The sequence below is a fragment of the Hibiscus syriacus genome, unplaced genomic scaffold (genome assembly GCF_006381635.1).
Source record: "Hibiscus syriacus cultivar Baekdansim isolate YM2019G1 unplaced genomic scaffold, ASM638163v2 tig00110788_pilon, whole genome shotgun sequence".
In the NCBI taxonomy this organism is placed as follows: domain Eukaryota; kingdom Viridiplantae; phylum Streptophyta; class Magnoliopsida; order Malvales; family Malvaceae; genus Hibiscus; species Hibiscus syriacus.
Window position 1 is genome coordinate 3,368,272 of NW_024062863.1, and position 16,741 is coordinate 3,385,012.

A 16,741-nucleotide genomic window follows, 5' to 3' on the forward strand; every position below is an offset into this window, starting at 1 on the left:
TTGTAAAGATTGTATTGCCATCTAATTGTACAATCTAATGGCAGAATAGAACAGCAGCTACAGGTCACAGATAATTATAAGATTATACAGAACAAAAACATGACCTTTAACCAGGCATAACAAAACATCAAGATAACATATGTGAGAAGAATATAATCCCTTAAAAGGATTAGTGAAAGTGCAAAACTGAAGTAGATGAAAATCTCACATTTGGTCCACGAATACTTATGGCAACATTCAGTGAGGGGTCTGCATCAAAGCCCAAATATACACGTGCTAAATGCCTGAGAAACCAGGTTTGATTAGAGATTTACCCTGCAATTGATTATCTAAATCTCACAGCTCAATAATTTGGATTGCAGTTGAAGCATACCTTCACACCTTTCATCACAGCTTCCTTAAAAGGGGAAGTACCTGCCTGCGAGCTCTGACCATGTTTCAACAGTTCTTCAACCATGGCAGCTGCACGATCTACAGCTACAATTCGCTCTGCTGTCTCTTTTAACTGCAGTGATAATTAAACAAGCTTTGCTAATCTTTTTTCTTTAAATAGACCAACTATTTATCTTTTTAATGTTATTTTTCAAGTCAACCACAAGCTGAGATTAGAAGAAAAGCATATATACTAAATCTTTCATGAAGAAAAAGAAATTTCAAAATTTTCAACTATATGGCCCACAAATAGTTTGAAAAAATCAACAGATTACACTTACATGAGTGGTGGCAGATATATGAAGATAGAGAGGCTTTTCACCATCAGGCGGAGCAATTGGTGGTTGATACTTGCCTCTGCACAACAATCATGTCAAGGAGTTAAAAGGAAAACAACAAAAATAGTTGTTAAAAGGCTTCTGCACATCCTCTTAATGAAACTTACCTAGTTATCACCACAGCACCAGTGCACCTTTGAATCTGAAAGATAACGAACTTACTCATAAAAATTTAACAAAAGAACTATCTCCCCTATTTCAAAAACAAACCTTTTCTTCCATATCGCTGAGAAAAGAAAAAGAGATTTACCTCTTCCTGTGTCTGGCGCTTTGTAAGCTTGTGCCGAACAGAAGATTCCGCATCATTTATTACAATTTCTCTAGCAATCACTAATTCATCCTGGATTTTAGTCTATAAAATTGTACAAACAAAGTGCACGATTAAATTATACAAAATAAAAAATCCATAAATATACATATAAAAAACAGTTTAGCGTATTTATGTCCAATCAAATCATCAAAAAGACAAAAATACAAATTCCCTGGCATATGAGACTTCTTGGGATGCCTATGACAACATTTTGATCAGATGGTTAGATCAAAACTCCAAATATGTAACAATCCAGGCAGAGATATCCATAAAAAATACAGTACCAGCAATTAAGAAGGGAAGAAACATTCAGCACATATCCACTAAACATCTTTGGTCCATATGCTTTAATACAAAACCCAAAAGTAGAGCTCTTTTTATTCAGAAATCAAGTATGCTCTTGCAAGTCAGGTATATCAATGCTGTTAGTGATAAAGTGTTGAAATAGCAAAGAACAAATGACAGCTAATGATAAATACTTGCAAATGACATTTTATAAGACAGAACAAACTATTTCCATAATCATCCTCAAGCCTCATGCACATGTCAAGTGACAATGAATTTTCTTTGTGCAAAGCCAGCTTCTATTTTTCATACTTGATTTTGTTTTGATACCACTGGAGCAGCATGCTGTTGAAAGAATGGTGTAACAGCTATACCACTTGCAGCAAGAGTTCCAATGTTGCTAAATGGGACAGCAAATCCAGCCGAAACAAAAGCCTCTGCAGGCTGATCCCACTTTCTCTTTTTCCTGCATAACATTCAGACCATTAAAAATCGAGGCATGGCATTAATCTCCCATAAAAATTAATAAAAAAATCAAACTAATTAAAGGAATCCCATACTTTAAGTAGTTCTGAGAGAGATGCAAATTTTAATGACGAATGTACAAAAAATTACTAAAAGTTTAACATACATATTTTTAGAACCGAAATCCCTTCTCTAAAATGTAATCACAAAAAAGATACCAAACACATTTTCCTAATCAGATTAAAAAGAAACACTTTTGCCTTCCTAGAAATGATAAGCAACAATTTAGTGATGATAATTTTGATTTAATGTTTTAACAATTCTTGGTAGATGCTCTTATGCTTGATGGTCAGGAGAAAATAACTCGCTCCAACTAGAATTTTTTTTTGGCTTCCGTAATTATCGTTAAATTATATCTTGAATTCTTGATTATGCGGAAATGCTAAATACTTCAACACATTCAACTGAAACTGACAATAATTTTCATCTTTTGAGCTGATTTATTTACCTTCAATAAACTTCTAATGGGGAAATTAAGGTTTAAGAATTGAAATTTACGAGAAAACAAAAAAGAAATTCGTACCTTTGTCTTGTCTGTGAGTCATTGTTTGTTACAGTCGGGTCATCGAAAGAAATTAAGTACATGGGGAAATTAGGGTTTAAGAATTGAAAATTACGATGAAACAAAAAGATATTCGATACCTTTTTCGTGTCTTTGAAGCATCATTGCTTATAGTGGCGTCATCGGAAGAAACCCTAGAGCCACCGTCTTCCGTCATCTCTTTCCAAAGTTTTCAGAATTTCAAACAAAAAAGAAGAAAAAGGGTGTTGTTATCTAATTATCTTCCAAATTCCTAGTTTAAAAAATCGAACTTGATTTATTGTTTGTATTTGATTTCGATTGAGGCCTCAGATTGGGGTTTTCGGGCCTTCGGCTTCCCTTTCAGATGCGGGGAAAGTTTGAAGCTTTCGCGCAGAATCGAAACTGACGGGACACGTGAGATCTGATGTAAATGGCGCAATAATGTGACGTGTAACATGTTATATATGTTTACAGTAAAGCATAAACTTACTATTTAGTACTTCATCTATAGGGTCTATTCTATTTTGATCACCTAATCAAAAATTTATCAATTAGATCACTAATATTTTATTTTAGTACTTATGTTTTCTTTTCCCTTTAATCTCTTGTCTCGAATAACTTCACTTACAATCTTCAAAGCAATTTCTTTTTTCCCTTTCTTCGCGTTTAATCTACAAATTCGTTTTATATTATTTATTTTTCCCTTTTCCTTTAGCAACAACACGTGCAGTCCAATTTTAATACAATTGCGAGATCTACGTATATATGAAAAACACACATCAAATGTAGAAGAAGAACAAGTTGTTAATATTAAGGATCTTTTATTATAAAGCAAAGGTTACATACCCTAATTTTCCATACTTGGCAATAATAAACACACACTTCACGACAATGCTTTCTCCGTAAGAGAAAGCAAATTTATTTTACAATATTAAGGATTATTTATTATGATAATTCATAATTTCTTAATTACTTAATTACTTATTTAGGCATTGAGAAGGTAAGCATCAACATCTTTACACCAGGTGGTGTAAAAATCGAGGTACTCGACAGGGTCAGGGACGTCGTCGTTTTGCTTTTCGTATTCAATGGTCCATTTCACCAAGCTGCCCTCCCCCTTTGGTGTGACACTAAGGATGGATTTCCATGTCTTGTAGAGATTCCCGATTTCACCATCCATTAATGTGTAAACAATTGTCCTGGTTTTTTCATCCACCTCTCGAGTCTCCTTAACATCAAGCTGCTTACCTAGAAGAGAGCAACACAACAATGACATTGAACAAAATTATTATAATATTTCTCAAAGATCATCTCCAGAAACAATTAGTTCTTCATTAGTCGGGACTTTTAGGAAGACTTTTCCACTAATTAGAGCTACCAAAGAACTCACGTGGCCACGTCCTTGGACACAAGAAATTTCATAGCCTCTAAACTAATCGTAATATAATGATAAGATCTCTAATAGGTTCACGTGATCAACCGAGAAGAAAATCTATGATCTGACAATTAGATCTACCTAGTTTGTTGACCTATGAATTGCCGTAATGACCTTACTCCTGAATACCACAATTGCTATAAATACTTCTCAACCACCTGTGAAAGAAGAATTGGGACCACTTTTTTTCTCTATAAAAATATCGACTATGACTCTCTGTTCAAACCAGAAAAAATAAACCACAAACGACCAAGATAAATTTGTTACTATCAACAATACATAAAACTAGAAAATTAAGAAAGAAATTACAAGATTTGTTGGGATTAGTAGTGAAGAATTACCTCCAAGAACATATTGCCATAGTCGGACAGATCCCAGAGAATTCCAATCACCCTGGAGAAGTTTTACGCCGGAAAAAAGTTGTGTAATCGTGTTTGGCATTAGGTGAGCTTTGGTGTTGAAAGCATCGAAGAACTTGTCAGCTGAGGACTTGACCTCAACTTGGACATCAATCTTCCTAGTTTGAGCCATTGTCTTTGCTAGCAATGGAAACCAATAAACAATTACTTGATAACTCAATAAGTGGACTTGGGGGTGAATGTTGCCCTTAAGACACTGCCTTTATATAGGCAACGTTTGGAGCAATGGCCTTACTTTTTTTTTAACTTTTAAGTCTAGTGGTATGGATTCTCGAAGTGGTCCTCCGGAATATATATCGGAATAGAATTTGTACTTGCCTTTTGTTTCAATAATTGAAAATTGGCATCTTTTTATTAAAAAAAACATTCAAAAGCTTCTTCAGTGTCATTTTTGGTATTAAATTATAACTTATAATATTAGAACGATGATTATTGACAAAAAAAATATGATCGAAAAAGAAAAACAAAGAATATCATGATTTACGTGGAAAACCCAAAAGGAAAAACCAAGGGTAGAAGAGAATAATTTTATGAAGGAAGAAAATACAAGAGGATTTTGGTGAAAGAAAAGAACTTGATATCTAACCCTAACTCTTAGTAACTATTTATAAGTATAAATACTAGATTACAAAGGAAAACTAAATAAAATATAAATATACTTTAATAAAGTTTTCTACTTTTAATCAAACTAAGTTTCCTATTTTTCCAATATTTATATATTAATTAATTTATGTCACTTTGAATTCAAGTCAAACTCTAACAAATCTCCACCTTGACACGAATTTTGAAATTGCAAAGGTTTCGAGACAAAACACATAAATTCGATGTGACACTCAAACTCAACAAAAACAAATTTTCACTTCAACGAACAAGTTCTCCACCTCTTCCTCAACACCCCTCAAAGGGGTAATCTTCAGTAATGGACACCGACCGAATCCAAGTTTTTTCTAGGCTTGGATTTAGTCTTCACATCGACATGGTTATCATAAGTGTCAACTTTGCTCACAAATGTTTCACCACGAGCAATATCATGCACAACATGATCCCGATCATCAATGATCGTTCTATCTTTAAATTCATTATGTTCACGAAATTGAACTATTTTCTACTTCACATAGTCTTTCTTTACCCTTTCAACACAACAAGAGAGTCCTTGAAAATTTTCATAACTCCACCTTCACTGGAGAATTTGTACTATTTTGAATCTATAGTACCTAACGAAATTAAATTTCTACTCAAATCTGGAATATGTCTCACATTACCAAGTGTTCGAACAATCCTATTGAACATTTTAATCTTGATTGTGTCAATACATGCGACTTTATAAGGGACATTATTTCCCAAAAATACATCACCTGTATATACAACTTCATACGTCGCAAACCAGTCACGATTATGACTCATATGAAAACTACTACCAGAGTCAAATATTCACTCATCACTTGTTATAAAGGTGTCATCATCCGCAACTAGGAGTTCTCAGTCATCGTACTCCTCTACTATACCAACCTCACCATATTTCCCAGAGTTATGCTCTTCAGCTTTTCTTTTGATTTTATTTTGCAACTTGTAACACTCCGATTTAACATGACATTTCTTTTTACAATAGTGATAAGTTTTACCTTGGTTGGAAGATTTTGATCTACCCCTTCCAATATTATCAGAAGAATGCTCGTCTTTTCTCTTACTATCTGAGCTAGTCGATAAATGCATCACGAGACAATCTGCCTGGGGCTCGGAACCAGATACAAGATGTTTCATCTTGTCAAACGAGTGCAAGCCATTATAAACTTCTTCAAGAGTGTGTGTTTCGTAACTATATAAGATTGTATATTTGAAAGACGAGTAAGAAGGAGGCAACGAACATATGAGGATCAGTCCTAACTCTTCTTGATTATATTTCACTTCTAAAGTCTCTAAATCAGAAATGGTTTCCTTGAATGCAGTCAGGTGCTCTTGTTGGTCAATGATTTCTGCATGCAAAATTGTTCAAATTTCACCCACAAAGATGGAACTGTTTTTCTTTTAACACATCCTGTAAATTTTGATTTGATAAGTGTAAATGAACCTGAAAAAGATCTTTACGATCCTTACGTTTTTCCTCATTCGTCCATTGTGCTACCGGCTTCTCATCAAATCTTTCTATTACATCGTTGAGATTTAATTGTGCAACAACATCATGAGTCTTCACCTTCCATAGTGAGAACCTGGTGTTTCGATCCAATAGCGAAATATCATACTTCATTGTTGTCATAATCTTGAACTCGAAGCTCTAATACCAATTTGTTATAATATCGGAACGATGATTATCGACAAACAAATAAACATGATCGAAAAGGAAAAACAAATAACATCAGGATTTACGTGGAAATCCCAAAAGGGAAAAACTACGGGCATATGAGAATAATTTCACTAATATGAAGGAAGAAAATACAAGATGATTTTCGTGAAAGAAAAGAACTTGATATCTAACTCTGACCCTTAGTATCTATTTATAGAGATAAATATTTGATTAGAAAGGAAAACTAAATAAAGTATAAATATACTTTAATAAGTTTTTTACTTTTAATCAAATTGAGTTTCCTACTTTCCCAATATTTATATATTAATTAATTTGTGTCACTTTGAATTTGAGTCAAACTCATATATGGTTTCTCGTTTTGGTTCACCTTTACTGGAATTAGAAATATTCCGTTTAGCTTGACAAAATTTTTTGTCCACTAATATATGTGATTTATGTTAGAAATAATGCAGTAATGATCTTATTATTATGCATTAATAATATTATCTTGTACACGTATATAAGTTTCGAACTGAAAGTCATTTGAAGGATGTGAAATTTTCCAGAAATTTCAAGAGAAATCCAAATGCTATGAGTTTTGGAGCTTCAAGGTTCACTTTAAACGAATGACCTCTTGTGTGGAAGATCACTTGTGCGGAGCGGAGGTTCGTTTGAGCGGAGAATATGGTGATAACTCCAGATGTATAAAATAATTCACATTATAATTGAAGTTGTAATAGGATTCGTTGAGGCACGAATGTATAAACAATCTCGTTAAGACAAATTCGTCCTCTCCTCAAGTCCCTAGAGTTTTGATCTAGCGGAATGTACGGTTTTAGACACTTCATGACGCTCCTTGGTCAGTTGTGCATCTAACTAAACCTTAAACCGCGTCTTGCGTGAACTTAAGTTCACCAAAGATCTCGGACAAACCCTCAAGACTTGGATGGATGCAGAAACTTTAACATCAATAAAATGAGCTAAAATTTGTTGAGAAAAATCAAACCTTGTTTGTGCATTGTCTTATTACTTCACTATCTTCTAAACACAAAAGCAGGCATTCTCCACTGAGCTTGTCACATTGCAGTCATCAATAAAAATCAAACCATAAACTCCACCAGGGTCGGCTTGAAGCAGGTTTCGCAACTTCATATATGATTACATTAGTGTCCAGTGACACCCTAGCCACCATGGTGCTATATGGAGACCAAGCAAGGCAATCAATACGAGCTGTGCGGAACAGCATGTTATTAAGCTCAGTTCATAAGGGATTTGCGCAACCCAGTTAGGTGGGCAAGATCCCTTAGCAGTAAAACGAGCAATCCAATCTGTAACACGGTTGCCAGATCGACATATATGTGAAAAACATACACCAAAAAGTAGTAGAAGCATAATTTTTTTTATCAGAAAACTACAACAGCTGATTCAACCACATTCAAGGCTCTTTAGAGTCAGATTCGACAATCACATGTTACCAGCCGTGTTGATCGATGAGGGATGAACCAAGTCTCAAGGCGAGTGACATTCAACCACAAATGCATTTGATGGTCGCACCTGCGTTGCCATTGATTCCGTCGACAACAGCCCCATCGCTGTTTCGGATGTTGGCGGCAACAATGCTGATTACTAACAAAGGTGGCAATATTTATGCATTTGGTGTCGATTACTAACAGGCAGGACAACCAGATGATTAGGAGCAGTTCAAAGAAATTCATGTACATTTTCTGGATTTCGGACCTTCAGGATCAATACATGATTAGCCGAGTTGATACCTTGAGGCATGATGCTAGCCCTTACTAAGTCACCAACTTCATGTTCGATAATATCCCAAAATTGTTGGAAGAACATATTATCACTTAAATTATTAAATTTCTGCAATTTACTTCTCACCTATAACTTTCAAATTGTTTATAATTTAACATGCATTCCGTTCATTCACGAGTCACATTGAGTTAACGAACAAATCATTTGGATTCATATGACGTGGGATAAAATAATATTTAACAAGTTTTGACTTTTTATTTATTAATTACACCACCATTACTTAAGTTAATGAATTGTTCCACTTAAGTGTCAAGACATAATTTTCATGTATATAATATCATAGAAAAAATTATTTGTAGCTTTGTCCAACGACCTTATCATAAATATATGACGTTCACCTTTTATCAGTTCATTCAATTTAATTATATCTATCTCAATATTTTTTTACAAATAATGTGGTGAAAATGATTACTACACAATATAATATTTAAATTATTTGTCATTGACAAAATAAACTATGGTAATATTCCGTTTTCATGAATCACACAATGTTATCGAGATTATGCATTTTACTCCTTAATCGAATTATGATTTCATATTTTTATAAATATAGTTATATCATGCATGATTTACAACCAATATAATCAAGGTAATTTGCTCATGATAATTTAATCGACTATAAGATATATTTAGACTACCAACCACTATAAGTTATATTTTGCATTATAATCAACTTTATAATACAATTTATAATTAATTGAACCGCTATGTAATCTATGAACTGATATTTATTTATACTTATTACTTTTACATGTAAATCCAAATTTAAGGATATAATATGCATAACAAACAAATAAATGATATACACAAATTTTATTTATATGAATCAATTCAAATAAATTATAATAATTATATAAAATTATTACAATTAGGAAAAATAAAACCATATTCTTTTGCTATCTATAACAATAAATGGTCCTATAGCATAACATCAAAGTTGAGAATCAACTACCAATATGGATTGGTTCAAATGATAAACAATTTAATATAGTTTAAACAAGGTCTCGAGTTTGAATCATTGTGCATGCAAAAAATCTCTGCTGGAAGACTCATCTACTAAAATCAGATGTGCGACGCCGGTTGGTCTAGAATGGTCAAGACAAATCTTTAAAACCGCGAGTGCAACTAAAAAAACTGAGAAACAACTAAGCAAAATAAAACCTAAGTTTGCAAGATATATAACCTAAAATAAGATTTAATAGAATGTTTTCAAAATAGTAAAAGGGTTTTTTGAATTCTTAAATCTTAGTTTATTGATCAAAATAGCTATAAGGTTTAATAAAATATAAAAAATTGAAAGAATTTAATTATTTTTTAAAATACTGGGAAAGCTTTTTAAATATTTTTTTCTGTCTTTATATGATGAATCTTTAGGCTAAAAAAATTCAAAGCTTTAATGTTTCATGAATCAAGTAATTTCAATGATTAAAAGAATAATTGATATCTTTAAAAGTTTCGGTTTGAATATAACGTTTATAAGAGTATTTGAATTTTTATTGTCAAATAATTGAGAGTCTTTCGAACGGATATTACCTTATAATTATAGTTGAGCAGAACTCGACTTGAAGAACCGATTTTTTCGAATTGACTTCGAGTTGTAACTCTATAAACTCGACTGGAAAAAATTTCAAGTTCAAATCGAGATGTTAAATACAACTCGAATAACATGAATAGTAACTCGAATAACTCAAAACTTTTAGTAATTTGTGGATTTATTTTCAAATTTGAGTCAAATCTCTTGACTCTGATGACATATGTATATCAGATATGAAGAAATATATATGTATTGTATATGGTTTTTAAAAAAAACTATTTAAATTGGAATCAAATGATATCAAAATATTATAATTATTTACAATTAAATTTAAACAGAAACTCGAAAATTCAACTCTACTAAAAAAAATTCAAGTCGACTTCTACTTCAAGTTATAAAAAATGATTCATCAACTCGAATAACTTGAAATCCTTTAACTTAACTCGACTCAACTTAATCGAACGCTCACTCCTACTTATAATCATCCTACACTAATAAAAATAAACTTTAAGGGGTTGTTTGGTTCGGGGAATGTGAGATTATCAAGGGAATGAAATCCACATTCCCATGTTTTTTTTGGTCGGAAATCTCGTTCCCGGTAATGTTTTATTACCAATAGTAGATTTTTTGGGTATATTCCAGAAATGTCATTACCTCCCTTTCCTTAGGTATTGTTAGATTACCGACGTTTTGAACTAAAATGCCCTTCAATTTTTTTCTTCAAAAATATCATTCTTCTGTCATTGAATAATAAAAATTCTACGAAGGTTAAATTACAAATTTATCCTTAAACTATTTTAGATTTACAAAAAAAAATTAAAATTTTATATGAAGTTCAGGGGTTAAAATAAAATTTTATGAATTTAAATTTTTAAAGAAAATATATAAATATTTCCAACTTGTTAAAAAAACAAATATATAATAAAGATAATTTGGTCAAATATACATTATAATAATATTTTATTCTTTTAACCAAACACGGTAATCTTATATTTATGCTAAATTAGCCAAATACAAAATACAACATTTCAATAATCTTATTCTCTAATAATCTTTTATTTCCATTGATAATCTTACATTTCGTGAATCAAACGCACGATTGAGTGGTTGCCGGTGGGTCATGCAATGCAAGATGGGCACTACTAATTAAGTTTCACCCTTCTATATTTGTAGTTGACAACTCTAATATGTTAGTTGTACTGATCTTTCTATATATATATATATATATATAAAAGAGAAAATCGCCTCAGTGACCAAAAATACCTTATAATATACGATTTTAACCAATTTTTTTTGGATTTGCCAAAATGACCAATAAAATCGCAACGCGATATCAAAATCGTAACGCGATTTAGAAGATCGCAACGTTAAAAAGAAAATCGCAACGGTCAAAAGAAAATCGCAACGCGATTTAGAAGAAAATCGCAATGCGATTGATAGAATCGCAATGCGATTGAGAGAGTCGCAACGCGATTTAGAAGAGAATCGCAATGCGACTGATAGAATCGCAATGCGATTTATAGAATCGCAATGCGATTGAGAGAATCGCAACGCGATTTAGAAAATCGCAACGTTAAAAAGAAAATCGCAACGGTCAAAAGAATAGTTAAAAAATTTTTGTTTCTTAAGAATTTTCTCAAAAAAGATAGTATCCGCACGGACGTGTCGAAGACACGTATTACCACGACCACTACCACGACCACGACCACGACCACGACCACGACCACGACCACGACCAGACCCGACCCGACCCGACCCGACCCGACCCGACCCGACCCGACCCGAGACGAGACGGCGGCGGCGGCGCGCGAGAGTCCCCCTTGTCCTCTTTCACTCAACAAGGAAGTGCAAAATACAAGCCTTAAATACCATTCCCAATAGTATTTCCAATACTATGTGGGATTGAGCATTACCAACACTTGTTCCAAATATCATTATTCTTCATAAGTTATCATCCATTACAATATGAATTAGTCGTGTTAATGAACCAATATACCTCATTAATATATGGTATTGTTGAACAAAAGAATGATGATGATGATCTTATTAAAGACCATCTAATACGAAAGAATCCAATGCATAACCGATACCTTATTGTGAAACTAATTCACATAGAGGTTGTACGTGAAAAAAAAATCTTTTACTTTTATAGTAAATATCTATCTCAATAATTTTAATATAAAAAATATATTTTTTTATTTAATAATAGAATTATTTCATGTATTTATCAAGTTATAATTTTAAATACTTATTAAAATGAATTAATTTATTATCGATAATTCATATTGTAATGGATGATAACTTATGAAGAATAATGATATTGGGAACAAGTGTTGGTAATGCTCAATCCCACATAGTATTGGAAACACTATTGGGAATTATATTTAAGGCTTGTATTTTGCATTTCCTTGTTGAGTGAAAGAGAACAAGAGGGACTCTCGCGCGCCGCCGCCGCCGCCGTCTCGTCTCGGGTCGGGTCGTGGTCGTGGTCGTGGTCGTGGTCGTGGTCGTGGTCGTGGTCGTGGTCGTGGTCTTGGTTGGTCTTGGTCTTGGTCTTGGTCTTGGTCTTGGTCTTGGTCTTGGTCATGGTCTTGGTCTTGGTCATGGTCATGGTCATGGTCATACGTGTCTTCGACACGTCCGCGCGGATACTATCTTTTTAGAGAAACAAATGTTTTTTTTATTTTCAACGTTGCGATTCTCTCAGTCGCATTGCAATTTTATAAATCGCATTGCGATTCTCTCAGTCGCATTGCGCTTTTCTTCTAAATCGCGTTGCGACTCTCTCAATCGCATTGCGATTCTATCAATCGCATTGCGATTCTATCAATCGCATTGCGATTTTCTTCTAAATCGCGTTGCAAACTTGGAAGCTCGCGTTGCGATTTTCTTTTGACCGTTGCGATTTTCTAAATCGCGTTGCGATTTTGATATCGCGTTGCGATTTTATTGGTCATTTTGACAAATCCAAAAAAAGTTGGTTAAAATCGTATATTATAAGGTATTTTTAGTCACTGAGGCGATTTTCTCTATATATAGTTGATAATTCTAGTATATTTTTATTTTGGGATTCGAATTTTGTCCTTTTTATCGTATGATAGTCTCGTTTTTTTCTTCTTTTTTTTAATAATTATTTATATAATATTTAAACTATCTGTAATTCTTAATTCTTTCATTTTTTTTAGGTGTCAATCAAACTAAAACCTTTCTTCTTATCACATGACAATAAATTAAATAATGGTTATATTTTTAGTGTAATAATCTATATATAATTTGTTCATTAATGTATTTTTGAATCTTGTATATAATGTATGTGTACATTATCATTCAAAATATTCTACATAAATATTATATTATATAAGATTATTAAAAAATACTTTATCATCCACGTGTATTAGTTAGGACTGACTTTAATGCGACTTCTCCATATGGTTACATTACATTTTACCATTTTCATGAAAAAAAATTAATGAAAGTTACGCGATAGGGGACCTCATCCCTATCAAAGTACCAGTTCACCATTGACAGACACCTCAGCTTTTCCGCCTACTTCCTTAAAGAATGTATTACTTCATTTATTTCCAAAACTGCTTCACCTTGCCAATTACTTCAATCAGCACATTAAAGTACTTGTCTGGAAGTCTTTGTTTTAAGGGTTCTCTCTTCTAGGTTTAGTTTTTAAAGCTTTGAACCATTTGTTTTTGTTTTTCCTGTAAAGGTGATATTTTGGTGTTTAGGAAGAAAGAATAGAAAGAAAAAAAGAAAGTATGATCGCTGGTTCTTTAAAGCTGGGGCCATTTCCGCCACCAGCATTAGGAGGAGGACCTAAAGTTACAAAGAAATGTGAAAGATTAAGTGGCGGCGTTATGGTGTCGATGATGGTGGCGCTGATAACAGGTTCCCTTCTTTTCTTCCCAAAGAGGTTGGGAAAATCAAAGACCCTTTTGCTAGAAATTTGGCTCGGAGGATCAACAGACTCCCAGTTCAGGTTTATTCTTCTTTCATTTTCTTCCTTCTTCATTTCACCCATTGTACTCATCACTTTCAAATGTTTGAATACATGTAGCATGCAGATTTTTGACATAGTTATTTAAAAAAAATAAGAATGGGTGTAACATAGCATGTATTAACGTGCTTTGTACATGGAGATATGGTGTAGAGTTGACTTATTTTTTTTTATTTGTCAAATCCCAAATAGGAGCTAATATAGTGTTCCTTGTTATAATTGCAGATAGCTGAAAGTTCAATAATGAGTAGTTGTGTAAAACCACTAGTACAAAGTGATGCAAATCCATTAGTTCTTCTCCATTGCTTTGACAGGTTAGTTCTTAGAAACATATAGATGTACACTAATTTACAAGCTTCCTCCCTAACCTCTTTCATTCTGTTGTTGTCCATTAGTTCCTGTTTAGAATAGAGGTGTGCTTACCCGTTGTCTTATCATCCCATCTTTTTAACTCTACTTTCACTGGAGTTTTCATGTACATCTACCAAATAGGAGCTAATATAGTGTTCCTTGTTATAATTGCAGATAGCTGAAAGTTCAATAATGAGTAGTTGTGTACAACCACTAGTACAAAGTGATGCAAATCCATTAGTTCTTCTCCATTGCTTTGACAGGTTAGTTCTTAGAAACATATAGATGTACACTAATTTACAAGCTTCCTCCCTAACCTCTTTCATTCTGTTGTTGTCCATTAGTTCCTGTTTAGAATAGAGGTGTGCTTACCCGTTGTCTTATCATCCCATCTTTTTAACTCTACTTTCACTGGAGTTTTCATGTACATCTACCAAATAGGAGCTAATATAGTGTTCCTTGTTATAATTGCAGATAGCTGAAAGTTCAATAATGAGTAGTTGTGTACAACCACTAGTACAAAGTGATGCAAATCCATTAGTTCTTCTCCATTGCTTTGACAGGTTAGTTCTTAGAAACATATAGATGTACACTAATTTACAAGCTTCCTCCCTAACCTCTTTCATTCTGTTGTTGTCCATTAGTTCCTGTTTAGAATAGAGGTGTGCTTACCCGTTGTCTTATCATCCCATCTTTTTAACTCTACTTTCACTGGAGTTTTCATGTACATCTACCAAATAGGAGCTAATATAGTGTTCCTTGTTATAATTGCAGATAGCTGAAAGTTCAATAATGAGTAGTTGTGTACAACCACTAGTACAAAGTGATGCAAATCCATTAGTTCTTCTCCATTGCTTTGACAGGTTAGTTCTTAGAAACATATAGATGTACACTAATTTACAAGCTTCCTCCCTAACCTCTTTCATTCTGTTGTTGTCCATTAGTTCCTGTTTAGAATAGAGGTGTGCTTACCCGTTGTCTCCGATTTGGGTTCATCATCCCATCTTTTTAACTCTACTTTCACTGGAGTTTTCATGTACATCTACTTCTTACAGTGTGCTTTGATAATGACCAGCGTTTATATATTGCTAATCTTTATTAGGTAGAATAAACTAGTCTCTGTTCTCGTTTTTCATTCGATGATATAGGTCGGTCGCCTACATTGCCACATGCCGTGGTGGAAAGATGCAACTGTTTATTTTATGGACAGTGGGGGCTACAATGTAGTTTCCCAAATAAAGCAGGTATGTCGAAGAAATTTGTGCGGTTCAAATGTGTGCTTAATGAGTAAACTCCGTTGTAGCAGTAACCGGTCTGCATTCCTAATGCATGAACCGACTAAAGTTCGAACTAAGTTGGATTCTGTATGTGTATATACTAATGGAATACACAAGATGAACTGCTAGGCAATGCTTGGTTGGAAATCATGTATCTTCTAATGTTTGTTGCATATTAGGCCGAACGGAATTGGTTAGTTTCCTCCATTAGTCTGGCTATTTTGAACGACAAGCTATTCATTACATCTCAGGTATAGTACTAGGTTGTCGTAAGTATGAAATCTGGACATCTTTAACACTTATGAATTTTGTTTTATGCAGGTGAAGCAGAAAACATTGATCATCTGTGGCGAGAATGATAAGATAGTGAGCAAAAAACTGGCAATGGTGAGTTTTTCGCATTTCAAGCTGTTGTTAACAAGATCCTACTTCAAGTTGTCCGATCGAACTATCAGATAATTACCAACAAGAGCTACTTATGGAACACAAATTCTCTAATTGCTTGTTCTTAATACTCACAACGAAGTCGATACGAACATGTTTATGCAGATACCTTCATTATCAAGAAACAATCCTGAAAACGTATGGTTTAACTATTAACTTGGGAATTTTGTTTCTTGACATGTTAAAGAGACTGCTTTTCGAGCTTCCGAAAGCAAGCATGCAACAAGTATCAGATACGGGTCATCTTCCTCATGTTGAGAAGCCTCACCATGTCATAAAATTGATTGCCGAGTTTGCTCGAGTCGGTAGCTGTCTAGAGTGAGAACAGATCTGCACAGATTTGCAGAAGATGTTTTTCCAATGTTCGCTACATTTTTCTAGCTAGTTTTTCGGGTGCATGAAATGTAAAACATTTATGTTCAATTTGTACACACGTAAAACAAAAGGGGGAAGGAAAAATATATATGATATAAATTTTAATCAAATTTGATCATGAAAAATCGAGTTTTTATTAAACAGATCACCATCAAACAAAATTTATACTACGAGTTTGGACTAATTTTCTATTAAAAGCATAGATATTTAAAGTAAAGGTTATTCTTTTTTTTTTGAAGTCAGATTGTTGGGTTGATTGGGAAATAATTATCATCCAAAAAAGTTGCTTTTCCCAATTTTTTTGAGATTTCTTTTGCTTTTGATTCGTTTCTTCTCGTCTTTTAAGAGATAATATTGGTAAATCACATTTACTTCCGATAGT

General features: G+C 33.4%; 2 protein-coding genes and 1 pseudogene across 3 annotated transcripts; 1 reads left to right on the top strand and 2 right to left on the bottom strand.

Annotated features, from left to right (window-relative positions):
* Positions 1-208: 208 nt before the first annotated feature.
* On the bottom strand, positions 209-2,832 carry LOC120140839 (protein RIK-like). 2 transcript variants are annotated; one of them, XM_039155826.1, is made up of 7 exons: positions 2,533-2,832; positions 1,678-1,831; positions 1,021-1,122; positions 878-912; positions 714-789; positions 374-505; positions 209-284 (listed from the first exon to the last, which is right to left on the bottom strand). In XM_039155826.1, exons 1-7 carry the CDS (start codon positions 2,607-2,609, stop codon positions 255-257), a joined length of 606 nt encoding a protein of 201 aa, XP_039011757.1. In that variant the 5' UTR covers positions 2,610-2,832; the 3' UTR covers positions 209-254. The 2 variants fall into 2 exon arrangements, with proteins under 2 accessions (XP_039011757.1, XP_039011758.1); XM_039155827.1 differs by lacking the exon at positions 1,021-1,122.
* Positions 2,833-3,197: 365 nt separating this feature from the next.
* Positions 3,198-4,452, bottom strand: LOC120140729 (major latex protein 146-like). Its single transcript, XM_039155713.1, has 2 exons — positions 4,190-4,452; positions 3,198-3,661 (listed from the first exon to the last, which is right to left on the bottom strand). Exons 1-2 carry the CDS (start codon positions 4,377-4,379, stop codon positions 3,399-3,401), a joined length of 453 nt encoding a protein of 150 aa, XP_039011644.1. The 5' UTR covers positions 4,380-4,452; the 3' UTR covers positions 3,198-3,398.
* A 9,196-nt stretch (positions 4,453-13,648) lies between these two features.
* On the top strand, positions 13,649-16,428 carry LOC120140991 (annotated as a pseudogene).
* The last annotated feature ends 313 nt before the right edge of the window (positions 16,429-16,741 follow it).

Coding starts and splice junctions, on each gene's coding strand:
- LOC120140839 (XM_039155826.1), bottom strand. CDS start 2,609: ATGACGGAAGACGGTGGCTCTAGGGTTTCTTCCGATGACGCCACTATA. Junction 913..1,020: donor AGCGCCAGACACAGGAAGAG/GTAAATCTCTTT, acceptor GTTATCTTTCAG/ATTCAAAGGTGCACTGGTGC. Junction 285..373: donor CTGTGATGAAAGGTGTGAAG/GTATGCTTCAAC, acceptor CTGGTTTCTCAG/GCATTTAGCACGTGTATATT.
- LOC120140729 (XM_039155713.1), bottom strand. CDS start 4,379: ATGGCTCAAACTAGGAAGATTGATGTCCAAGTTGAGGTCAAGTCCTCA. Junction 3,662..4,189: donor ATGGCAATATGTTCTTGGAG/GTAATTCTTCAC, acceptor GCTCTCTTCTAG/GTAAGCAGCTTGATGTTAAG.